The sequence below is a fragment of the Rousettus aegyptiacus genome, unplaced genomic scaffold (genome assembly GCF_014176215.1).
Source record: "Rousettus aegyptiacus isolate mRouAeg1 unplaced genomic scaffold, mRouAeg1.p scaffold_m13_p_1, whole genome shotgun sequence".
Classification (NCBI taxonomy): Eukaryota; Metazoa; Chordata; class Mammalia; order Chiroptera; family Pteropodidae; genus Rousettus; species Rousettus aegyptiacus.
The window spans coordinates 17,747,673-17,773,931 of NW_023416284.1; the positions used below are offsets into that span (position 1 = coordinate 17,747,673).

The 26,259-nt window shown below is 36.5% G+C and overlaps 1 protein-coding gene and 1 pseudogene across 2 annotated transcripts; one reads left to right on the top strand and one right to left on the bottom strand.

The window, feature by feature from the left end:
- Positions 1-98: 98 nt before the first annotated feature.
- On the top strand, positions 99-26,259 carry YTHDF2 (YTH N6-methyladenosine RNA binding protein 2). Of its 2 annotated transcripts, XM_016132011.2 has the most exons (5): positions 99-481; positions 976-1,000; positions 1,569-1,648; positions 4,450-6,036; positions 25,407-26,259. In XM_016132011.2, exons 1-5 carry the CDS (start codon positions 455-457, stop codon positions 25,428-25,430), a joined length of 1,743 nt encoding a protein of 580 aa, XP_015987497.1. In that variant the 5' UTR covers positions 99-454; the 3' UTR covers positions 25,431-26,259. The 2 variants fall into 2 exon arrangements, with proteins under 2 accessions (XP_015987497.1, XP_015987496.1); XM_016132010.2 differs by lacking the exon at positions 25,407-26,259 and having other exon boundaries at positions 159-481; positions 4,450-6,580.
- On the bottom strand, positions 8,091-8,203 carry LOC118605293 (annotated as a pseudogene).

The window sequence follows — 26,259 nt, forward strand, 5'->3', positions numbered from 1 at the left end:
ACCCTCCTAGGCCCCAACCCCGAGGAGGTGGGATGGGGGAGGCCCAGCGCGCCGCTTCCGCTCCTCCAGGCCACCAGAGGGCGGTGCGGCTCCGCCTCGTCCTTCCCGAGGTGCTTCGCGCCGGGCCCCTTCCGCGTGGGTGAGTGAATGTGAGAGTCAGCGTCGCGCCGCGCTCGCCGTTCGCCTCTGCAGCTCGGCGCTCTTATTTCGGCTGCGAGGGGCGGGCGCGCGCGTAAAGGCATAGAGACGGGCGTTGAGCTCTAGGGCTAGAGCGTCGCCGAGTCGGAGCCGGAGCCCGAGCCGCGCGCTGTGTCTCCGCTGCGTCCGCCGAGGCCCCGGAGTGTCAGGGACAAAAGCCGCCCCCGCGCCGCCTGCTCCCGCCGTCGGGGCTCATCCGCCGCCGCCGCCCTGAGGAGAGTCTGCCGCCGTCGCACCCGTGAGGATCCGAGAAGCCATGTCGGCCAGCAGCCTCTTGGAGCAGGTACAGGCCCGGCCCGCATGCCTCGGCCATTGTGTGAGGCGAGAGGGAGCCCGACTAGGCCTGGGCCCGCCGCCCCCGGTCGGGCCGAGCTGAGGCGGCGCCTCTCGCGGGCCAGGTTTCGGGCCTCTCGGGCTGGCCGCGCCCTGCGCCTCACCCTCAGCCCGCTCTTCCCGCCTCTCCGCGGGCCTCGGCGCCCAGTGGCTGCGTCGTGTTCCCTCAGCGGGCCTCATTTTTTAACTTGTTTCCTTCCCTTTCCTTGAATTCCTGGTCCCCTTGCGTTGGTTCTGGCGCGTCCCCTGCCTTTTCTCCTGGGCCCCGCCGGCCTCGCTCTTTTCCCTGCCTTCCGTTTTCAGCCTTCCCCTCACCACCATTCCTGACGCGTCCCCTCAGGCCTGCTCCTTTATTCCTTTCCTGGGCCCAGCTTTAATTTGTCTTTCTTTTTCCATTTCTTCCTCGGACAACTTGCTGCTCGGCGACGTTTCTTTCGCCCTCAGAGACCAAAAGGTCAAGGAAACAAAGGTGAGCCCAGCTCCGCCGGTAGCCCTGGGCCGGGAGGGGGACGCGGAGTAGCGGGGGCGGGGTCTCCGGGAAGCGCCCCTGGGCGAGGACCTTTCGGAAGCCGCTTAGTTCGCAGGTGCCTCATACTTAAGTATATGACCCTTTCGATGTGCGTTTGCAGCTGGCGAACAGCTTTTTAGCGAACAAGGAGTAATTCATTAAGGGTGGGGGTGGATTCGGTTTTGAAATGTCTCAGGTCCTTAGTTTCCTGTAGGTCTTAGAAGGCCTTTGTTTTTCATCCTCATGGATCACACTCTGGAAGTACTCACATGTGATGGGGGAGAGGAAGCGGGAGGGCATTGAAATCTAGAGGAGCAAGTAAAATGACCTTTTTAGATCAGCTTGTCTGGGTGGAGGGAGACATTTTCACTGATGAATACTGCTCAGCATTCACTCTCATCTTTTTCCTTCTGAAATTCACACTTAATTGCTCTATTTAGTAATGTTTTTCTCGTTGGGATATGTTTGATTAGTTTGGGCGGGAGTTTGTACCATGAAGCTGCTCCTAATTTGAATTTTTTCCCTTTAGTACAAAATGGATCTGTACATCAAAAGGATGGATTAAATGATGATGATTTTGAACCTTACTTGAGTCCACAGGCAAGGCCCGTGAGTAGTTAACCATTTACATGCCTGTTCAAAGGGTGTATACCATTAATCTTTTTCTTGTCAATAAATATCAGGGGTAACTTTCTTAATACTAGTCTTTGTGTTATAAAAAGTTGTTACAAATGTTATAGACTGTGAAGATTTTCATCTTGTCAGCAAACCCACCGTACTATGAGATTAGTCCTGGTGATATTTTAGTGTACGAACAGTAACGCCTGTTTGAGTAATTCTTCTTCCTTAACGTGAATATACAGTGCAAAACTTAATATTTTCCAGGATTAAGTATTCCGAATTTTTATTCCCCAAATCGGCGGGGTAAAATTTTTTGGAAATTTGTATTAATTTGTGATGGGAAAAATTAATGTAAACTGACCTGAACTTTATTCAGTGCTACAGAGCTGGGTATTCTTCCTTGTCTCTGGCCACTAGTTAGTGGTTTCTTAGATTAGCAGAACTATTTTGGAGTTAGGTACTCTTTTTTTTGAGTTGAGCTGTATATACATCTGTAAAGACCAACTTTATATACCTTTGAGTCTCACTTAAGCTAGCTATAGGATTTACAAAATCTAGTTAAAAAGGAAGATGAAATAAAGCTTAGCATGAACTAAGATAAAGAGTAATTGAGGTTTTTGCAATGTAGCCTGTCTTCTAATGGGAATATTAGTTGCATACAGGTACCTGACCTGTGCATTTAGCGCTTCTTTAATTTGGCAGTTCTTTTGTATAAGTATCTTGAGTATCAAAGACATAGTTACGAAATTGTAGCAAATAAATATAACTCTTCAGACTAATAAACCAGAAGGAAAATTGCCAGTAACTTACCCAAAATATCCTTAAAGAAGGTTATGGAACCTTCTTATGAATTTTGAACAGATGCTATATGATAGTCTGGAATAACTTGACATATTAACATGTGCCCATATTTGGACCCAATTCTTACATAAAACTTTTAGATTCTTTATGTAAAATTTTTTGCATTGAATGTATAGAAACCACTTAAGCAACTGATTGGAAAAAAGTTTTTGCAGTAGACAACCAGTTAATCAGGAAAAGTAGGGAAGGAAGTAGAGGAATGAACCTATTAATAGGTTCCTGCTCTTGAAGTAGTTTGCTTACATAATCATTATAACAGGGAGAGTGGGAGCATTTGGAAATATAATTCTAGGTAGTTCTTGTGAAACATTGTGTAATTCAGATTTTTGAGCTCAGGGGCATGTGGGAACTTGCCAGTTCAGGTGTAGGCATTCAGCTATATAATGGCATAACCTGTGATATTAAGTGCATTTGTTTTTTCTTACGTAAGCTAAATCTTAAACGTCTATTTAAAAAACATTGGGGAAAGTATACATCTTGTTGAATAGAGAGCCTGAGAATCTTTGTTTTTGTAGTACAGTCAAGAATAATTCTTTTTAACTGATTTTTTATTACCTTATGTTGGTGTAATCCTTCAGGCTTAATCCTTTGATTATAGACTGAATTTCTTATACATAATGGATTTGGGTTTGTTAAAATGTTAGCACCACGTTTGGGAAATACTTAGTTTTAAGAGGAGTCTATATATGAAAAGACAGCTTTTTTTTTTTTTTTTTAAGGAAAATTAAAATTGGCAGAAGCACCACCATTTTATTGAACCACATTAGTGGAAACATTTAATCTTTAAGAGGTGTGTTTTAGTGGCTGAGGAGAAGTACTATCAGCTTTGGTAATACAAGCTTAAGGCCTAACATCACAGTCATCCAAGTCTCAAGAAAACAAAACTCCATATTTTGATTAGTTAATAGACTATTATATACAAGGGCTATTTTGAAGTTTGGGTACTCTTTTGAATTAAGCAGTATCTACATCTATAGAGACCAGTTTTATGTACCTTTAGCTTCTCACTTAAGGGACTGTTCTGTGAGCTATAAGATTTATTAAAGAGAAGTGAAAATACTTTTAGCGTAAACTAAAAAAGTAAGATCAAGAATGAATTGAAGTGTTTGCAGTGTAATTTGCTAATGTGAAGACTAGTTGCCTATAAGTTTATATTTCTGGTTGTTTAGGATGATTCTCTTTTTAAAGATAATAGACTATATATGGTATCTTTAGAATTATACTCTTGTTTTTAATAGACATGTGCATGTGTATTTCAGCTTACAACCGTTTTATAGGAGAAGCAAAACAGGTAGCAACATTTTTCTAGTTTTAAATCTTCTGGAAGCTACTGTACATTTATTTCCTTTCCAACTTATAATTAAGTAGTGACATCTGTCGATGTTCCCAGATGGTTTGCCAAGTAGTGAAACTTGCTTTTTGGTTTATATTGAGGAGTAGCTGCACAGATTTTTCAGATAGAACTTGAAACCTTCAGTTATTTAAAAAAAAATTTTTTTTTTTATCTACTCTGGTATGGTTTTAATAGGCAACTCTTGAATACTTCTCTGTTCTGCCAAAATTTCCACTCAGTTTCAGAGATACTGGTTTTAATAAAAGCATCATCTCAACACTTCTGTAGAGCAAAACAGCTGTTGGTGAGATGCTTGGTTTTCTTAATTGTAGTGCTTCAGTGAGGGCCCATATTCCCTTTATGTAAATTTAATTTGAAATATTTAAACATTTCAATTATTAAACCACAATATTTTACAATGTAAAAATAGATGCAGGTTTATGGGAAGAGAACATCTGAAAATGGTCATTCTTTTTTTTTAAGGTAATGGTTGAAATATTTTAATTGTTGACATATTTGAATAATTGAGAGAGGAAATATTCAGATTGTTTTATTTTTGTGTTTAGTTTTAATTTGCCTTTTTTTCCTTCCACAGAATAATGCATATACTGCCATGTCAGATTCATACTTACCCAGTTACTACAGTCCCTCAATTGGCTTCTCCTATTCTTTGGGTGAAGCTGCTTGGTCTACTGGGGGTGACACAGCTATGCCCTATTTGACTTCTTACGGACAGCTGAGCAACGGAGAGCCTCACTTCCTACCAGATGCAATGTTTGGACAACCAGGAGCCCTTGGTAGCACTCCATTTCTTGGTCAGCATGGTTTTAATTTCTTTCCCAGTGGGATTGATTTCTCAGCTTGGGGAAATAACAGTTCTCAGGGACAGTCTACTCAGAGCTCTGGATATAGTAGCAATTATGCTTATGCACCTAGCTCCTTAGGTGGAGCCATGATTGATGGACAGTCAGCGTTCGCCAGTGAGACCCTCAATAAAGCTCCTGGCATGAATACTATAGACCAAGGGATGGCAGCACTGAAGTTGGGTAGCACAGAAGTTGCAAGCAATGTTCCAAAAGTTGTAGGCTCTGCTGTCGGTAGTGGGTCCATTACTAGTAACATCGTGGCTTCTAATAGCTTGCCTCCAGCTACCATTGCTCCTCCAAAACCAGCGTCTTGGGCTGATATTGCTAGCAAGCCTGCAAAACAGCAACCTAAGTTGAAGACCAAGAATGGCATTGCAGGGTCAAGTCTTCCACCACCCCCAATAAAGCATAACATGGATATTGGAACTTGGGATAACAAAGGTCCTGTGGCAAAAGCCCCCTCACAGGCTTTGGTTCAGAATATAGGTCAGCAGCCAACCCAGGGGTCTCCGCAGCCTGTAGGTCAGCAGGTTAACAATAGCCCACCAGTGGCTCATGCATCAGTAGGGCAACAGACACAGCCATTGCCCCCACCTCCACCACAGCCTGCCCAGCTCTCAGTCCAGCAACAGGCAGCTCAGTCAACCCGTTGGGTAGCACCTCGGAACCGTGGCAGTGGGTTTGGTCATAATGGGGTGGATGGTAATGGAGTAGGACAGTCTCAGGCCGGATCTGGATCTACTCCTTCAGAACCTCACCCAGTGTTGGAGAAACTACGGTCCATTAATAACTATAACCCTAAGGATTTTGACTGGAATCTGAAACATGGCCGGGTGTTCATCATTAAGAGTTACTCTGAGGACGATATTCACCGTTCCATTAAGTATAACATCTGGTGCAGCACAGAGCATGGTAACAAGAGACTGGATGCTGCTTATCGCTCCATGAACGGGAAAGGCCCCGTTTACTTACTTTTCAGTGTCAACGGCAGTGGACACTTCTGTGGCGTTGCGGAAATGAAATCTGCTGTGGACTACAACACATGTGCAGGTGTGTGGTCCCAGGACAAATGGAAGGGTCGGTTTGATGTCAGGTGGATTTTCGTGAAGGACGTTCCCAATAGCCAGCTGCGACACATTCGCCTAGAGAACAACGAGAATAAACCAGTGACCAACTCCAGGGACACTCAGGAAGTGCCTCTGGAAAAAGCTAAGCAGGTGTTGAAAATCATAGCCAGCTACAAGCACACCACTTCCATTTTTGATGACTTCTCACACTATGAGAAACGCCAAGAGGAAGAAGAAAGTGTTAAAAAGGTAACCAGCTTACCATTCTTAAGACTTGTAGGGAGAACAGGAGAGGTATGATACTAAACTTACTAAGTCACTTAAACATCACTTAACAGTTCAAGTCCTTATGGAAGTATAATTGGACTTACTATTTGAATCTTGATGTGAAAGAGTGTGGGACTATTAATAGAGGACAGAAATATGGGCTTGGAAGCAGAGACAATAGAAAAACTGAATTTACTTGATGCAGAAAGAGATGAATGAGTAAAAAATGCAAAAGGAATGATCAAAGTGATAGAACCATGGAAATCAAAGTAGGAAAAGGTTGAGGCTGTAATAAGGCAGGGAAAAAGATAAAAGTTCTTTTGGAATTAACTTTAGGCTTAATAGTTACCGTGTTTTTTTTCAAGGGCTGGTGTGTCATCAAGCCCTGACATTTTTCAGCCTGCCTTCTGACAACTGACAATGTTAAGAGGATGCTTTTTAGAACTTTCTTGCTCTTATCCATAGTAGTGTTCTGCTTAGTTTCTTCAGAAGCTTTTTCCCATTAAATGCTAATAAGAAAAAAGCATACTTCTTGCTCTTGACATTTTGTTGTGTTCTTGAAGGGTCACTTTTTCTTGTTTCTTTTGTTAATAAGTGGGAATCTCGGGTAGAGTGGATGGATAATGGATCCGAACTAAACAATTGAATTTAGTTGAAAGAGTTGGTAATACTTCGTCCCTGTGGATTGAATGAATATAAACTTTAGGACCATAAGAGAATGATGATAAAATACTGGTTAGGGCAGATCATACATTATCAAGGACTTAAAGACGTTTAAATGTAGGAAGTGGGTGAAAAGATGGGCGAAGAGGAAATTTTTTGAAAAGATCTATAAATGGTTGAGAGAATCTTGAGCAGTTAGTCTCAAATGTAAAATTAAAAAACCTACAAATACGTGGTGGTGGAAAGAGATTTGACTTTGGGTGGTGAACACACAATGCAGTATGCAGATGATATATTATTGAATTGTACACTTAAAACCTATATAATTTTATTAACCAATGCCACCCCAGTATATTAAAAAATTACTGATACTAATAAGCATCAACCAAAAAAACCAAAAACACAAGCCCCAAAGCCTAACAAGTTTCTGTAAATATATTTTTCTTAAATTTGTCATGAATTAATAGGGATCTTATATCTTCAGTCTAGGATCTTAAACACTTGCTAAGCCTGTATAAAAACATTCCTTTGAGCAGTGGGAAGAGGAGCCTTTGGCAGATTCTCCACCTTCGTAACACTGAATCAGAAGTTCATACTTGTCCAACTTGAAGGGGGATGGTTGTTAATTTTATATTCTAGTATGTACAGATAAGAAAGAAATGGAGATAACATTTGTCAGTGATGCTGAAAGTGTTGGGTATGTACAGCCAGATAACTGGAAACTGGAAAGTTGGCTGTCAGAAACGTTTTTAGTCCTTTAAACTCTCTTCCCAAAGTTTAACAGTTTAAACTTAAAATCTGCCATAATCTTGTAGAAAAAGTTTACTGGTTATTTTTGCTAGACATCTGAAAGTCTCTAAAGATGTCTTCACAGGCTGCTGTTTCTAGAGGTGCAAGGAAAGGGGGCATGATCTTTTAGGCAGCATATAGTGGCATGGCAGATTTTTAACACATTTAGGTGCTTGCCTTAACCACTTGAAACACGCATAATATCTCATATTATGAATCTGTCTTCTTTCATCTGCAAAGTTATGTTCTACATTTTGTCATTAAAAGCAGAAAGGCAAATACAGGAATATTTTCAGGACTGCCCCACATAGATGCTAAGATAAACTGGAGTATGTGTTAGAACCAGTGGGGAAACTTCGGTTTAAAAATGAAGTAGTAAATTTGAAGACTACTTATGTAAACTTTTTTTTTTAACCCTTTCAACCATTTTATTTTTTTAATCTTTTTAAAAAAATTTTTTAAGTATTGGGATAACGTGAACTTTTAATCAAGTGTATTTGTATTAAGTTCACTTGAGTAGCAAATGATAATTGAACTTCTTAAGTAGGTGTAAGATTCATATATCAGTTATTTATTTTTTTAAACGCCTACAGCACCTGGTATTCCCAGGTAGTCTCCCATTCAGGTACTAACCAGGCCTGCTTAGCTTCCGAGATCAGACGAGATTGGGTGTGTTCGTGGTGGCATGGCCGTAGACTAAGATTCATATATTGGAATTGGCCAATCTTCTGATGTTTTCAGAGTTCGTGTACTAAGGTTTAGGTTCTTTGTTAGGCTAACTAATGGATCTTCCTTAAAACCATTCCATAAAGAACTTTGAATAAGTATCCTAATTGTTCTCAGACTCTTGAACAAACCACCAAGAAAAAAAGTAAAAGCTTCAGATTGTACTTATATCAGATTACTTTTTAGTTTACCTTCTGTAAGAAGAGCTTGCTGGGATTTCAGGGAGGTCCTGTGATTACTATTAAACTCAGTTAGCATTTCAGTCAGTATTACCTTACTCTTTTGCCCACTGTTATCCTTAACATCTTTATATAACTGACTGTAAACTGTTCTCTTAGTCTTTGGCTTCCAAGACAAAAATTTCATGAGAATAGGACTGGTAGCTTACTGAGGCAGTAGACTCCCTTAGGTTGGGGTGTTTGTGTGTGTGCCTTTGTATTATTTGCAAGATTGCAAAAAATTCTTCGTGCCACGTGGGCATGGTAACTTGGGGAAATACTTAAACTACATCCTGAAAATGATGTCACAGCTATTCCAGAGTTCTGAGGTTGGGCATACATCTTGGCAGAAAACACTGAAGCAGTATTATAGCCATTTTTGTCAAGTATTACGGACTTGTTTTGTCACGTGATCTCATTAAGTGTCGTAAAACCGTCAAAGCATTGGAGCTATCTGGCTTGAAACTTTGAGCAAATTGTAGTGACATCTTCCATATGTGGTCTACTTTGCTGTATACTTGAGATACTGTTTTGTAGCCTTTCTGTATTTTAGAACTTTTCCCAAGTTAAATATTCTCCTGCAACATCACTTTTGATGGCTTCATAGTGTTCTGTATTAGATATATCATCATAATTTACCAATTCCTAATTGTTTAATATGTTAGCTTCTTTGTAATTTTTTCCAGCAAAAAGTACACTGCAATCTTTTGATAAAAATATTGATTTACATCTGTATTTTTTTGAGTTACTGCTGGGTCAAAGGATGTATGTTTTTTGAAGGACTTGGCTCTGCTATATATTGTCACACAGGCCTTTTTTCTGAAAGATTTTTGTTTGAGAGAATTACTGTTAGCTATTTAGAAGAAGACAGCAGCGAGTTAACTTTTCCTTTTGTTTTAACTTCAGAATAGTCTGGCACTGTTTGGAATAATTCTGCATTAGTGACTTTTTTTTATAAACCTCATTATAATTGGTTCAGTTTTTGACTTATATTGGTAGCCTTTTAGCTATAGGTAAAAATAAGAATGGTAGAGGGGACTAAGAACTGCATAATTCTCAATACCTAGCCTAGTGTTAATAGGCATTTGGGTAAATGAGTCTTTCGAATAACTGGAAAGCTAATGGGAGAGTAGGGAGAGATCCAGAGAAGATGTGATTATAGTGACAATAGGTGTGTATTTTTTAAAACATCATTGCTGTTAGGTGAGAATAGCAGGATTTAAAAAAAAATTAATTTCACTTATAGTTGGCAATATTAGTTTCAGGTGTACAGCATTTATACAACTTATGAATTGATGCCCCCAATAAGTCTAGTACCCACCTGATACCATAGAGTAAGAGGATTTCTTAAGTACCTCTAAAATTACTACTATTTTCAGGCAGAAGAATTAAAAATGGTGACTTGGAGTGTGTTTGGATTTACTTAATTTTATTATGCTGTTTAAGAATTGAGATGATGCTTTTTATCTTTTCTTTGAACAACTTTGCTGTGTTCTAGAAACTACAGAGAAACCAAGAATGTATTAGGGAGCAAGAATGTATTAGGTAACAAAATAAAACAAAAGTATTTTCCCAAAGTATGTTACAGGGTGCTAATTTGGAAGCTTGAAGATTGTCTAATCTAGCCTGGGGTATGGGTGGATTGGTCAGAGAATTGTGGAAGAAGTGGTCTCAGCTGAATCTTGAAAGATGTATAGAAGATAGAGGTGTTTTGGAAAGAGTGAACGTAGGTTTAGAAGAGCCCACATCTGTGACATTTTATAAATACGAATTTGGAACAGGAATCTCTGTAGAGTTCAAGAATAAGTCTGATTGGTATTTATGGAATGGATTTCTCAAGAGGGAAGTTTGGAGATTAGATTAAAGGAGTTGAATGAAACGTTCATGCAATTCGATATAGAAGGAATCTACCAAGACAGGTATAAAGTTGGCTTAAAAAAATATTAGAGTTTAAGGTCTAATTTGAATTGAATCTGGATGGAGGAGCTCCTTGATGTAACTAATGTTTTTGCATGGAAGATGGTGGGAAGTGTATAGAAGTAAAGGTGAACTAGTATATGGTAATAATAATTACTGAATATGTACAGCTCACTTCTTCCCACAATGTGTTTCATTTATATTATTTCTCATAATGTGCCTTAGTGTTTAGCAGAATGTTAAGCTTAGAAGAGATGATTTAGAAGGGGAGTGTGATAGCGGTTACCAAATGTTTTTAAAACTGGCAGATTTATTCTCTATGCCAAAGACAGCATTAGAGCAACTGGACAAAGGTAATAGGGAGGAATATTTTTGTAAATAAAAGGGAGGAGAACTTTCTAAAATTGGAGTTCTTAGTCACAGGAGAGTTTGAAGAGACTAAAAGGTCTTTTATTAGATACGTTGTACAGAAAATTCATACATGGGATAATCTAGATCAAGAAACCAGGGATAAGCGAGGGTTAGCTGGTCCAAGAAAACATTTAATGTTAATGGAAGAAGACCTGAAGCTACTAAATAGGTCTCTTATGGAAGATTATTTCTGTTCTATAATTTCTGACCTAAATACTTAAAGACATATAAAAAATAAAGAACTTGAGTCTAAAAGGACATGAATGACAGAAAGAATTGGTGGATTCCCAGTATATTTTAGTATAGACTAGGGTATATGGGTAGTTATTTTAATAAATATTTATCGTGTAAGTATTCGTGAAAAAATTGTTACCTGAAAAAATGTATTAGATTTGTTTATTAAAGGAACATAGACATGATTGTTGAAGGAAAATGTTTCCTTTTTTAAAATTCAATTTTTCTGTAGTGTTGCCACAGGTAATGTTTCTCTTTATGAGGAAGCTTTTTGCCCTTTGTTGAGAAATATTTGAAATAATCACCTTGGTTCCATTTCCAACTTTAGAAAAAATTTAAAAATAGCCAAGTTTTAGTGATACAAAAGTCAGAGGAAGAAAAACATCATTTAGCCAAATATATTGTTTTCTTCTTATTAAGTCCTTAGGAAATAAATAACCATGGGTATTGTTACTTTCTATTTACTATTTCCCTGCTCCACTGCTGTTTTAAATTTCCTCTTCACAACTAATTAGTGGACATCTTGTTTTAATTAGGATGGCAAACCTGAACTGTTTGTAAAATTCTAAGGCTCTCTATGTCTACTTCTGTCTTGATTTAACTTTACTTGTGTCTCTGCCAAAAGGGTTGAGGAAATTCCGTTTCTGTTAATCATCACCTTTGTGCATGATAAAATTTTAGGCCTTTCTACAACCTTCTTAAAGGAGGACTAGAAGAGAATAGACGGCAGTGAATTTGGATCTCTTTGAACCATGATCTTTGTATCCATCTTTCAACAATGTTTTTGTAAATTGCTGGGATAGAACAGATAAACAAGGCACCGTCTTTGCCTTAGCACCAGACAGTGTTAAGAGAACAACATGGATAAAATTGGTATGAGAGTTGTAAGAGAGGAATAGAGAAATATTTTAGTTTTCTGGAGAAGAGTGATAACTTCGGAGGAAATTAAGGAAGGCTTCATGGAGGAAGTAACATTTGAACCATGTCACATAGAATGACTAGTAAGCACTCAAACGATAGCACAGAGCTTGGTGTGAAATAAGTGCTTGGCACAGTGTACATAAAAGTAGCTATCTCATATCACTCTCATATTTCAGATGAGGAAGCAGGCTCAAAGAGGTTATTTATACAAGGTCTCACAGCTAATAAGTGGTGGAGTTGATATTTCAGTGTAAGTCCAGTGATGTGCCAGAGCTGGCTAATTGTGAGCCAACTGTTTAGCTTTAAAGAATTTTAGCAAGCTGGTGGTTAAACAGTCATTAGTAAACAAATTACATAAATTTAAATACATTGTATTAAAAGGTGTTATATTAAATTACATTATAAATTACAGCTTATAAATTACAGGTAAATTACATAAACTTTTAACACCATTGTTATTACCATTAAACCATAATATTAAAATTTATCGCTTGAGGTTATTTACATCTGTTGTATCAGTATTTAATACTGTGCTATTACACATCTCTTCTTTACCCCACATTTAGTGGTACCACATGGATATTTGAAATCAGCCATATTGTTTACACTATGGAAACTGGAAAATGCTATGTGCAAATTAGGACTTGAGTTTTGTCAATTATCTAGGCTTAAAGTGATGGAGAAAATGTTAAGATTAAACTTAAGTGTGACGTGTCTGTATCTCTGATATGTTTTGAATAACAATCTGAGAGGGTTTTAAATTATTCAGTTTAGCAAAGAAGTTGCTCAAATCATTGATGAACTAGTGAAGTTCTGACAATTTGTTTTTTCACCTTTGTCTTAATATTTTGGAACTACACTGAAGAGCCACAGTCTTTCTAGCCCCAAAGCCTACGGACCACTGTGTAAAATACGGAGTTCGCCAGATATGAAAGTGAGGGCAAAGGCAATCTAGGAAGAAGAGAAGGTTTAAAAACATGGTTGTCTTGTGAATGGGTTATGTTTTCAGAATAATGGGTCTAATGTGGAAAAGAATTGTAAGTGATAAAGCTGAACAGGTTTCTTGGACCCAGTATGTGAAGGACTTTGGATTTTATCCTCTAATTTGGTTTTAGTTGGATTGTAGAGGGAGGGTGGTTAGTGTGGAATGACACTTTGAAAGATAGGAAGGATGAAATACTTAGCATTGACTTTGTTAGGTACTTTCATAGTCTTACTTTAATCCCCACACCAACCCTGGGAGGCAATATCCCATTTTTACAAATAGGAAAATGGTAACTCAGGTTAGCAATTTATCTAAACTCATTTATTAAATGAAGAGAGTTGTAAGTGGCTGAAAGATCAAATGAGAAGCTTAATAGTCCGGGAGAAAAAGACCATCAAGGCCTGAACAAAGATGATGAGGAGGTTGGATTTGAAGAATGTGGTGGATGGATTTGCCAACTAGTTATTAAAAAAAATTAGAGACAATAGGATGACAGGTTAGAGTTTGGGTTTGGAGATTTGTTGTCTTTTGGAAATAGTGCCTGTGGGACAGTAAGGATCTGGAGTTCAGGAGAGAAACCTGTTGATAGAAATTTGGGAGTTTTTGGTCCTCAGTATAGGTAAAGGCATGGAAGATTTTAAGATTATTTAAGAATATTGGTAATAAAAATAATGGCTGATATTACTTGAACATTTTGTACATTATGTAACACAGCTGCCTTCAGTATACATGTGAGTTTTCATGTAATTTCTCATCATCGACAAAGTGTTTTTTATAAAGTTTTACAAAGAAACTGAAGCAAGCTAAGAAAACAGCTGGTGTTCTGCTTCAGCAGTGTGGTTCTAGAGTCAACATGCAGTGAGAGAAGAAGGCCAAAGAAGGAACTCCCAGAAATAACAAAATTTAAAGGATGAGTTAAAGAGAGGGAGCAAAAAAAGAGATAAATATGGAGTAGTTTTAAGTTTTAGAAAGAGAGCAAGGAAAAGGTTATATCTTGAACAGAATTTCAAGCAATGGGGTATGATCAGTTTATTCAGAGACTGCAGAGAGGTAGCAGATGATGACTGCAAATGCCAACGGCTAACTGTTGAATAAAAGTACTGTCAGAGTGCTTCGTTGTTAGTTTGAAGGTTTTAGTCTCCATGTATCACTTAACAGACTGCATTTGTTGTTTCTATTATTCTAACCTCTTGTCTCCCCACAAAGTCTCCCAAGCTGTCTGTTCCAGACCTCAAAGAGCTTTAGTGAAGTAAGACCAGCTTTTATTTAGTTAGTATGGGCTATTTTGCTAAATTAGACTGCATAAAAATGTCTGAATTGGATATTAAAAATGAATTGGATATTAAAAATGGCAGTCTTCATTTCTGATAGGGCTAGAGAGTAATCCATAGGGGACTGCTATTTTTTTCCAGACTTAAACATTTTGAGACAAGGGTTAGCAACTCTGGAATCATTATCTACTCTGAATAGTTAAAACCAAGAATTACTCAGGGTGCCATTCTGTTTACCTGCCATGCCAGAAGTAAAGATTAGTCCTGTAACTTAAAGGAGACTCTCCTCCTCCTCCACTTCACCCCTAAACAAAACCTTAATCAGAACTCCATGAATGGCTAACTTTACATGGTTAGCCTCTTTTCCTCCCAGGAGATCCCTCACGTATCTCCCTATGGAGTATAATTTGGAACTCGTTGGATGATGTGAATTTTTTAAAATAGAGGAATAGTGGATAGAAGTTGGGGAAGGGGATCTATTTTGAAGTTGAAGAAGTAAATGTAAGCATTCTGCAGCTTCATCTCATTTAGGTGTGTTGGTTTATTTAGTATGAAGGGAGAGGGGATGAGGAAGATGTACATCTCACAGGAGGTGGGAGAACTGCAGCATTGGCTTTGACTGCTCTAGTTTAAGGGACAGTGTGAAAAGGGAGTGTTAAATTGTAGCTGTTCAGGAGTTTCATGTAGAAGAGAAAAAGCTTTGTCCCTGATTTAGGACAAACAAAAATGATCTCTCTACCATTGAATCATGCAAGTCTATAAGTGAACAAGGAGAAAGACTGGTAGTTCAGATTATCCCTTCCTCCTTTCTTCTCCACAGAAACAGGTAATTCAGTATAAATTTGCGTGTTACTGCCACCTTCCCTGAACCAAATTCTTTAATTACAACAACTAACTCAATAAATCATTCATGCCCTAATGATTTTTGTCCTTTGCTGAATAAATGATTCCTCATTGAGCTTATTTAACTCCAGTTAGTCAAAGGGGAAAAAAAAGTAATTATGAGATATCATAAATGAAAAAGCATAGGACAGTGTATGTTAAAGTGCTGATTTTACAGTAAGGACAAGTGTAGAAGAAAAGCAAAAGCAATTAGGACTAGGATCAAGAGATTTTTATGGAAGACTGGATTTGAGTTGGATCTGGAAAGATGGATAGGAAAAAAGAGGAAAGATGAAGGAGGAAAATGGCTAACCCCCAAGTTTGAACCGTTGGATATGGAGGGGAAAGGGAAGAGAAGGGTAGTTACTCTTCTTTCTAATTTATTTACACTTACTGCTGTTTAATATCCGGTAGTTCTTATGAAATTATTAGTACTCTTCTGCATATGTCAAAGTTGAAATTTTAATCATATCACTTGTGTATTCATGAAACCATTTAGAAAAGGTGGAGCAACTTTCCTAAGACAGTTTGTAGAGGAGCTGGAGTTTGTTTTGCTACAGAGCTTATTTTGTTCTTGTACTTTGCTGCATCTTCAGACTTTGATCATTTAAAATAGCTAACAACAATGTTGTATTACCTACTGATGCCAGTAGACAGTAACATCATTATGGGTCTGTGAGGAGAGAATAATTGAAATTTAAACATTTAAGCACTCGGGTTTAATCATTCTTCATCACAAACATCAAAATGGAATGAGTTGGATCTACTCTACCTAATCTTGTGAAAGTTGCTGTTAATAATAGGCAATAGGAATAAGGGGGAACAGAAATGTTTCTGCATAATGTTATAAAATTGAGCAGGAAGGTTTTAGTCTACCCCACTCTTATTTTGTATAGATTGCAAGATTACCTTATTTGAGTGGCAGAGCTAGAACTAGAACTTAGATGTAATTCAGTCATTAATGACACATATTACTTTACTTGGAATCCATAAGCCTGCAGAGATGGGGAGGAGAACAGGGTGGACTATGTGAGAGCTTCAGAGTATAAACTCCCAAAATAAAATGGTAATGATTTAAAACAAACTTTGAGTCATCTGGAAAGTATTTATAAAAATACTGGTAACTAGACTCTGCCCCCAGAATGTGAAACTAGAAATTTTATTTAGTAAGCTCCCTAGGTATTTCTTACAGGATTAGAAATGATTGAAGAGAAGTTTCTCAGTTTGTACAAGTTGCCATCTGGGAGTGCTTACACTGCAGATTCTTACTCTCCCTCACCTACTGAATGAGCTTTGGAGGTGAGGCCTTGAAATCTGCATTGTATCAGGTCTGTAGGTATTTTTCTTATATTAAATATTTGAGCTCCTGGATTATGTATGTTATTAGTCAGTGTTTTGTGTAACTCCCACTTCACATTCCTCATGCTTATTTTCCTGCAAGTCTGGTCTTTAAACTTTTGGTCTTTTAAGTTTTCTTCGTTAGTAGTACTTTAGTAATCCTCTCCATCACTGTTCTTTATTACCTGCCAGTCTCAAGACTTCATCTTTAGACAAAATGTTTCTATTCACATGTATCTAATAAGCCAGTTGTATCTTTAAATAATGTGGCCTACCTTAAGGCTGAAAGGGTCTTTTGATGAGTAGTTTGCCCATTTTTCATCATTTGTCAATAGTATGAGCGTCTGGTGAGTTGCCTATATTTTTTTGTCCATTAAAAGGTGGCAGTGTCTGGCTTAATATCCTACACATGTGACTTCATATTATAACCTATTCTTTTAGAGGCATTATGGCTACTTCTAAAAGGCTGTAATGTTTTAAGTTTTACATTATTTAGTGTTCTGTTTATTTTCCTTTTTGTGGGCACATCAATTTTTTAGAGTTGTTAGATAAATTTTAAGCTATGAGATTTAGTGGTCACTAGCCATCCTGAAGTTGGCCAAACTAAGATGTCGAGGGCTGATTTTTAAAGGTAATCAACTTTTCGCGATGTGGGGAGGGATTCTATTAAGTATATTACATTGATGGGCCTTGAAAATATTTAGGTATACATATATTAGGTTGATATTATCACTAGGGTATGAATCCTAGATTCTGTGATCCTGTTAACATGTCTTCTGTATAGTAGTGGAAAGGCTAGGGGCTCCAGAAGAACATCTGGTGTCATATCTGCCACTATCACTAATTTGAGCAAGTAAACTATGAGTCTTCGTATTTTTTTAAAAATTGGAAATATACCATGTCAAGTTGTTAGAAAGATTAAATGTGTATATATATATAAAGTGTTGGCATATAGGTTTTTTATGAATGATTATTGTGACCTACACGTCTGGCTTATATATGTATATGTACACATATACATCTTTGTTTACTTTGGACTATCATCAAATTTTTATTTTTTTCATCAAATTTTTAAATAACTTTTCCGTGGTACTTAATAGTGCTACTGGTTTTCCATTTTGGGGTCCAACCCTTGGAATAGAATGAAGAGGGCACAAATGCAGAATATGCTTATGCTGTAGAGGGGATTTGACAAGCTATTAAAAACCTTATTTTTTAAATTGTATTCTGAAGTGTTTTGAGAAGTTGGTTTTATTGTGAAATTAGTTTTGGTTCAAATGTAGTTCTTACTGGAGAGCCAAAGAATGATTCAGAATAGTCAAGCCTGTCAAACTATTGCTTTTGGTTTGGAGCTAGTGTTTTCTAATTTTACTTTTAGTTAAGCTGAAAAATGCTAATATATTGATTTATCTTGCCTTTAGTTCTGTTACTAGTCATATTTATTATTCAGTTACTGAAAATAGTGGATTTTCCAGGCTTTTTACTTCTGACCCTTTTGGTGAAATGTATTTAGGAGCTCAGCTACTAAATTTAACAGGTTTGGAAAAGAATTTGATGGTAGGAATGGTTAGTTAATGCATTTACTTCATCTCGGTGCCCCGACTTTATTTCCCAGAAATTCATTCCAGCTAATGTCCATATTTACACCTAGAAAAACTCAAAAGGGGATGAGAAGATAGGTATTTTTAATAAAATATTATAGTCCTGCTTTAAATTGGAGAACTGATGGAAAATATTTTTGTTCCTTCACCTGTGGAAGGCAGAACATTATGTATAACTTAGCCTTTCTCCATTAGACTCATTTAACTCTTTATTCACAACACCAGAGCCTACGAAGATTGATAAGCCATATGAAACAAAACAGTGAAAGTGATTTTAATATAATCACATTGTTTTTCATGTTAGCCTATCTAAGCATTCTCATTTTTAGCCAGGAGTACTGAAATTTGTATTCTTTTCTAATCAAGGTCCATAGGGATATACAAAAATTAAGTTGAGAGCCCATATAAGTAAATTTAATAGGGAGAGGGGACAAACATTTATTCGATTTTAGGTATAAAAAATTATACCTGACAAGTAAATATAAATATGTCTCAGTTGTGTTTTATAGCCCACTAATAGTGGAGGGAGAGGGCAGGTAGTAGAAATGAGAAAGGCTATTAAGTTAAATAGAGGAAAAATAAGTAGGCAGAAATATCTACTACAGTTGACCCCTGAACAACGTGGGTTTGAACTACACAGGTTTACTTATATGTGGATTTTTTTTCAGCGAATACATATAGTACTGTACATGTATTTAATGATTTTAATTTTTATTTTTTCTAGTTTCTTGTAAGAATACAGTTTATAATACATATAACATTCAAAATACATGTTAATCAACTATTATCAGTTAGGCTTCCAATTAACAGTAAGCTATTTTAAGTTTTGGGAAGTCAAAAGTTACATACCTGTTTTTAACTGCATTGGGGGCTCAGTGCCCCTAACCCAAATGTACAGAATTTGAATAACATTGCCACCTGTGGCTTTTTGGATATTTCCTCTAGACATGGAAGTTTTATATTTTATAATAGCTATAAAGTGGGGAGGGGCTGAGGTGGGATGGGTGGGTAGTGTGGGTATTATCTTTAGTTATTTAAGCAAAGGACCAGATGTTGAGGGTTAGAAATTTCTTTCCCTTGTTTCTTAATAGCTTATGAATTTTTCAATTAAAGTTGACATTCAATATTTTTATTAGTTTCAGGTGTACAGCATTGTGATTAGACATATAATTTATGAAATGATTCCCCCTGATTCATCTAGTACCCACCTGGCACTATACAGTTATAATAATGTTATTAACTGTATTCTCTATACTGTACTTCTGTCCCCATGACTATTTTGTAACTAATTTGTACTTCTTAATCCTTTCACCTTTTTTACCCAGCCCCACCAACCCCCTCCCATCTGGCAGTCATCAGTTCTCTGTATCTATAAGTCTGTTTCTGTTTTGTTTATTTTGATCTCACATATAAGTGAGATCATATGGTATTTGTCTTTCTCTGACTTATTTCACTTAGCATAATACCTTCTAGGTCCATCCATGTTGTTGCATTAATATCTTTAACTTCCCTTTTAGGAAAAAAAATGCAACTTGCTGCCAGCATTAATTTAATTTTACATAAACATGCTCTTTGAGGTGAAGCAAATCTGACTGGTTTTCACTGTGAAAATAAAATATAAAACTGTTCTCGGAGTTATTTCTAAACAGAAGTTGTCTCTGCTCCTACTGTAACAAATGTATACATAAATCAGATGCATCAAATGAATCTTCTGCTAACAACTGTTCGAGCATGTTAACATCAAGTGTAGGAATGCTGCATTTTCTAGGATTTGACATTTTCAGCAATTGAGAATTACTGTATTTTGAAAATGGAAATACCACTACTAAAAACAGAATACTATAAATGGAATTATGTCATTTGTTTCCAGAGACTATCGATATACGAGAGTGATGTGAAAATAATAATAAAAGTGAGAGATTTTGTAGCACATTTTGGGGATAGGGTGAGGACTGTAATCCGTGAGTTATCTTGGGGTAAACGTTGCAGCTGCAAGCACTGCCGGCGAGTACTTTTGGGGCAAACAGGAAATGGGTAAAATTTATCTTTATTTCTTTAGATTATTTCTTTAGTTTCTATTCTTTTTGAGACTGGATTGATTGAAAGATCAGGATGAGTATCCTAGTGGGAATTTTAGGATGGGGTGTGAATTCAGTAAAATCTTGGCTCTGTTCGTTTTTCCTCTACTCTTTGTTTATTACCATTGCAGTATCCTCAAGCTCTAGGAAGTGTATCTTCCCTTCTTTTTATTAGCATTTGGGCTGTTTGTAGGTTAAGTGGGACTTAATAATGATTTTTGTTTGTGCTTGAGGATCTTATGCTTACCTCTGTACACCTGTGGACAGCCAGTTCATGGCAGCTTAACCTTGATTGGACACTCTGCCTGTTCCTACCGCAGATTTCAATGTAGCTGCCCTGCACACAGCTCTAAGGAGAACCAAGTTAATACTACACAGGTTCCACAGGACAACACCGTGGGGGAAATACCAGCTTGCTACATTACTTTCCTTGTTACGATGAGTCAGCATCTTTATGTATAACATACAAATGTATGTTGTGCTTATGGGCAGTTCTGGCTGGGACTTGGACCCATTGGAAGTCCAGGTTTGCTTTTATGTGTTTCTCTTCTCTTTACTGTATATCCATTGTCATTCTTCTGTTTCCTTTATTAAATATTACCAGGGTAGGACTGGTTGATTAGAAATACTGATACCAGCTGACCTACAGGTGAAGCCTTTTCATCATATGTTGAAGGCATTTAGTGTAGTATTACCAGTGGTAATAGGAAATAGCCACAAAAGTGAAAGAAAACCCATAAGAGAAATCTTTTATAGAAACCTAAAGGTTTTAATGTCCAAAAGTGGTTAAAGATAATGATCCTTGTGTTATAATCTCTGGGTTATCTTTTCTCACTCTAAAAGACTTGTAAAAAGCTGCTAGGCAGGCTTTCTTTTCTTTTTTGCTAAAAATACCTTTATGTTTGATGATTTTGTAAGTCAGAAAATAAAACACATTTCAAGGTTTTATGAATTGTTAAAAATAACTTTTTAATGCAGCCAATTTTTGTAGAATTAACTGAAAACAAAAACTATCACCTTCCCATTTTGTTAACTTTATTTTGAAATAATTTCAAACTTAAGAGAAATTTCAAGAATAATGCACAGAATTCCCATATACTCTTCACCCAGATTTACCAATGTAGTATTTTGCCACAGTTGCTTTATCATCATATTTGGAAATGTGTGCAATTTTTTCCTGAACCATTTGAGAGTAATTTCTACACATTATGCCCTTTTCTCCTAAATACTTTGCTGTGTAGTTTCTAAGAACATACACTTAACAACCACAATGCAATTATTAAAATCAGGAAATTTGGCACTGATACAATACTATTATTTAATCTACAAATTTTATTCATATTTAACCAGTATACTTAATGTCCTTGATAGCGTGTGTGTGTGTGTGTGTGTGTGTGTGTGTGTGTGTGTGGTGTCCAGGTTCCACTATAGGATCTTTTAGCTTTCATATCTTTTTATTTAGTCTCTTAATCTGCAGTGGTTACATACACACACTTTACCCTGTTTCGTTTGTTTGTTTTGACTGACATTTCTGAAGAGTATATGATATTTATTTTTGTAGAGTGTCCCACAATTTAACTAAGGTTGTCTCATTAGGTATACTCAGAATATGCCTTTCTGGCAGGAATACTAACACAGAAGTGACTTCGTGTTCTCATTACATCACATTAGGAGGTATAAGATGTCTGTTTAGGCCATCATTGGTAATGTTAACTTTGGTCCCTTGTTTAAAATATTTACCAGATTATTCACTATAAAGCTACTATTTTTCTTGTAATAAGTAGGAAAGTAGTTTGAGACTGTAGAAATGCCTTATTTCTCATCAAATTTTCACCTTTTAGTTTTTGTACCCATTGCTAATTCTTGTCTATCTCAGATACAACTATGATAGTTCACTTATCATTAAGGTTATATAATGCTCAACTTGTCACAGATTTGGGCAGTAGGAGGCCTTTCAAGCAGGATCCTACTGATTCCTGTTTCCAATTTATATTTTTTAAAATGAAAATGTTTAAAAATCTAATGTATTTAAAATCTGAATTAACAGTTTTTTTTATTGGTTCTAAGTTCATTTATTTTTCAAGATAGTATTGTGATTGCTTAAGTGTCTATAATCTCCGAGATGGATGTTATCTTTATTATCATTTGTAAATATATAAGCTTATTTTTTATGTATATGTAAAAACTGTATAGTAGCCTCCCTTATCCGTGGTATTGCTTTCCACAGTTTCAGTTATCTGCAGTCAGCCATGGTACAAAAATATTAAATGGAGAATTTCAGAAATAAACAATTCATAAGTTTCAAATTGCCTGCTGCTCTTCTGAAAATGTGATGAAATCTTGTGCTGTCCTGCTCCATCCTAATGGGCATATGAATCATCCCTTTGTCTAGTGCATCCACATTGTATATGCTAAAAGACACACACACACACACACACACACACACACACACACACACACACCACCCCCACCCCCACTTAGTAACTATCTTTGTTATAGGATTGGTCGAGGTGATTTGCAGTGATTGTTTTCAAGGCACTCTTATTAATAAAAGCCCAAAAGCACAAGAATAGTATGCTGGCGCTTCAGATAAGTCAAAGAGAAGCCATAAAGTGCTTCCTTTATATGAAGAGGAAAATACATAGTATATATATAGAGTCTGGTATTATCTAGTATCAGGTATTCACTGGATATCTTGGAACTTACCCTCTGTGGATAAGTGGGGACTACTGTATTTAGAAATAAAAGAGCAATCTAGTCAGCCTGCTGAATTGTATCAATGTGTTGATTTTTTGATGTTGAACAGGAAATTAAGGCAGCTAATGTCGTTTGTAGTTTGTATAATTAAAAAAACCTGGCATACAGCTTTACATTAGAACGCAGGTTGTACTTGCCTTCTTAGCATCATTGTATAGTTAAGATTCAGGAATGATTTTATGTTTGAGGCAAAGCTGAACATAGGTATTTGTGAGATTTTGTAGCATATTGTAAAGTGGAACAAACTTTGTGTTTAAAAAATGAATTGATGTAGTGAGTTGAACTACACAATGCTGTTCTGAATTTCTCCTGACTAGTCTGAATGGCTTATTATTAAGCATGCTGATGAACTTATATGTAAGCATGTTTTTTAGGGGAAAATGGATTTGGTAAAGTCTTTTCTAATTTATTGGTACAATTTGGGGCACATAAGTTTTGTTTATTCCTGGGGTTATGTTAAAATAGATAATCAGAATATTTTTCTGTAATCGACATGTAACATTGTATTAGTTTAGGTACACAACATAATGATTTGATATATGTATATGTTGAGAAATGATTACCACAGTAAATTAACACCCATCACCTAACACAGTCTCAGTTCTCGTGATGAGAACCAGAATTTTATTTAAAAGTTAATTGTAATTTGTTATCCATTGCTAAACTTATAAGTAGTTTGTGAGTGAGGTTAGTCAAAGACCTGTTCTTTGCTTTCTAGGAGATTTTGATTGAGTTGGGACTAATTTTACATGAAACAAAACAATGCAATTTAATTTTCAGTTGTGGACGCAGATTTAGAAGGACGTTGAAAGCTGCAGGGGATTTTGAACTGTACCTTAAAGGATAGATGGCCAGACATTCTTGGCTTAAAGAATAATAAAAGCATAGGAATGAGATATTTAACATACCAGAGAGTCCAGATTTTGTGAAGCCAAAGGTATATTTTGATCAATAATAAAAGAGAGGTTAGATAAAGGATGTTTATCCAAACTATGAAAGGCAAAACCAGGTAAATGAATTTAAAATTGGTATGAGATACAAGGTACTTTGAATATTTGACTTTGGCCAACTCTAGAGATGTTTTTAAATTGTAGTCTTCCTATTATAAACAATGTATTATCGAAACTTTGGGAGAATGTATAGACAGGGCAAAAAAAAAAAAAGTACTGTAGCTCAAGAACATCAAAACTTTTGAGAGCTCTGTAATGTTGCACTGAATTTCTTTTTCTTATCCTTGAATTGAGTTTGATATGCAGAGATAATGTATAGGTGTGTTATTTTTTAAATTAAATTTGAATTTCAAAGTGACTTATTTAAAAAACAATATCCCAGATCTTGATATGTTGGTGAGTTTGTTCCTTAATTCCAGGTATGTGAAGTGGGAGGGACATCACAAAAAGATAACTGCTTTTTCTGAATAAATGATACTGTTTTTATGGCCATGGCATAATTTTGTTTTAGGATAGTCAGTTCACCACAAAGCCTCACTTAACTTTGTTGACTTTTATGTAAGTATTTGTAATAACATGGTGTAATTGGTCAAGTAACTTTTTTGAACTTCAGTTTTTTTTTAATCTCTGAAGCAGGAATGGTAGTCTTTCTGAGATGATTGTGAAGATCATTCTTATGTACAGTACCTGGAACATGGAAGTCCATAAGTAACAGTTGCTATTCTTTTTTAGTAGGAATCATATTTAACTTCAGAACCATAGTTATCAGCATAAATAGGAGCAAGTGACTCTGCTCCAGTAGATTGATGAATCAAGTGTAAGTTCAGGTGTGTGCTCCTAACCAGTTACAACTTTGGCTTTTAAAAGGCATGTGGATTGACTCATTTTTGAAAATTCTAATCCATGAGGTGTAGTGTGTGGAATCAAAAGCCGGTTAGGGTAAACTTATGAAATGCTTATAAAGAATGATTCCTCATAAGAAATGAGCATTTATATATATTTCAGTGAAAACTTAGGAGGTATTGCAATTAGATTTCAAAATCCATCTTTATGTAGATTTTAAGCTCTAGGAGGAAAGGATAATTTTCTTGCTATGGACTGAGGGCTTTCTCTGTGTCAGCTCATTAATTCTCTCACAGCCCTATGAGGTAACGTATCCTCAATTTGCAAAAATGAAAATTGAGGTTTATGAATGTGTCTGAGGGTCTGGGACTAGTATGAAAGACTAGAGTACTGTTAGGGTGTTTTTGTTTGTTTGTTTAGTATTTTATATATATGTATAATTTGCTTCACTTCTTCAGGCTGTAGATGAATGTTTGGGTTACTTAGATTAGGCCCATGTTTTGGAGGACTGACAAGTATTAGCTAAACTAACTATAATGCTATTATAAGAAAACATCATGTAAGAAATTTTAGTCAAAAATAATTTTATATTGGAATGCTTGAGTGTTACTACTTTGGCTTAAAATAAAAGAAGTTGATTTTTATTGGTAGGGAATATTCTATCTAGCACAAATAATTAAATTTCTATTGTGTTAACCTGTGAATAATTCTTAAGCATATTTAGATAAGTTTTAACTAACCATTTCAATTCTTTTTTTTAACCTCTAGGAACGTCAAGGTCGTGGAAAATAAAAAAGCAGTTCTGCACAGACTGCAGCAACGGTTGCATCTGCATATCCTAAGAGGAAAAAAATGACCTTCAAGAGAATTAGGACTTTTTTCTTAATTTCATTGATTTCAGAGACGATTGCAGACTTGCAGTTTAAGTATTGGAATTTCACAAAAGACATAGGACTTAACTGGAAAATGAAAAAAAAAGAAAAAGAAAAAACTAAACAAAAAATCCCTCTAGGTAGGTTAGGTGAAAAACGTCCCTTTTATTTTGGCTTTGGTTGTGATTTCAGAGCATAATGCTTTGTTTTTTTTTTTTTGTCTTTTTACTATATTTTTCGGATTTTAAAGTCCGTAAGTGCATACAGTTTTCTCTAATTTTTAAACCCTTTCCTCCCCCCATTTTGACATTTGCACTTGGAGAACACCTGAGTTTTGAAGGTATGGGCCTCCACCCCAGAAAGTGGGGATTTGGTTTTTCCCTTCCGAACTGGAAGAACATTTTTATGAAGAATTTTTGTCTTGGAGAATTTAACAGTGTTACCCAAGGTTGTGTCTTTAAGGGTAGTTCATTTTCTCTGACCCTTTGTTACTCAAAGTAAAGTACTAGGAGTCCTAAGAAATGTTCTGTTCTTGTACATTATACTGATTAAGTCAGGATTAATTTGATTTCACAGCTAAGAACAGTGGTAAAAACTTGTTTACAGAAATGCATTTTGGAAGAGAAAAATATTGTAAAACGTGTAGTGAATGTTTCTTCGGTTTCTTGTTCAGCCAATGAGGAAAGGGTGTTGCCTTTCTTTTTACCATTAATCACTTCTCAATAAACGTGAGATCCTGTTGAGCATCA

Excerpts from the sequence above, each read along its gene's own strand:
- YTHDF2 (XM_016132010.2), top strand. The coding sequence starts at position 455 with ATGTCGGCCAGCAGCCTCTTGGAGCAG. Across the intron at positions 1,001-1,568 it reads AAAAGGTCAAGGAAACAAAG|TACAAAATGGATCTGTACAT; the intron begins GTGAGCCCAGCT and ends TTTTCCCTTTAG. Across the intron at positions 1,649-4,449 it reads TGAGTCCACAGGCAAGGCCC|AATAATGCATATACTGCCAT; the intron begins GTGAGTAGTTAA and ends TTCCTTCCACAG.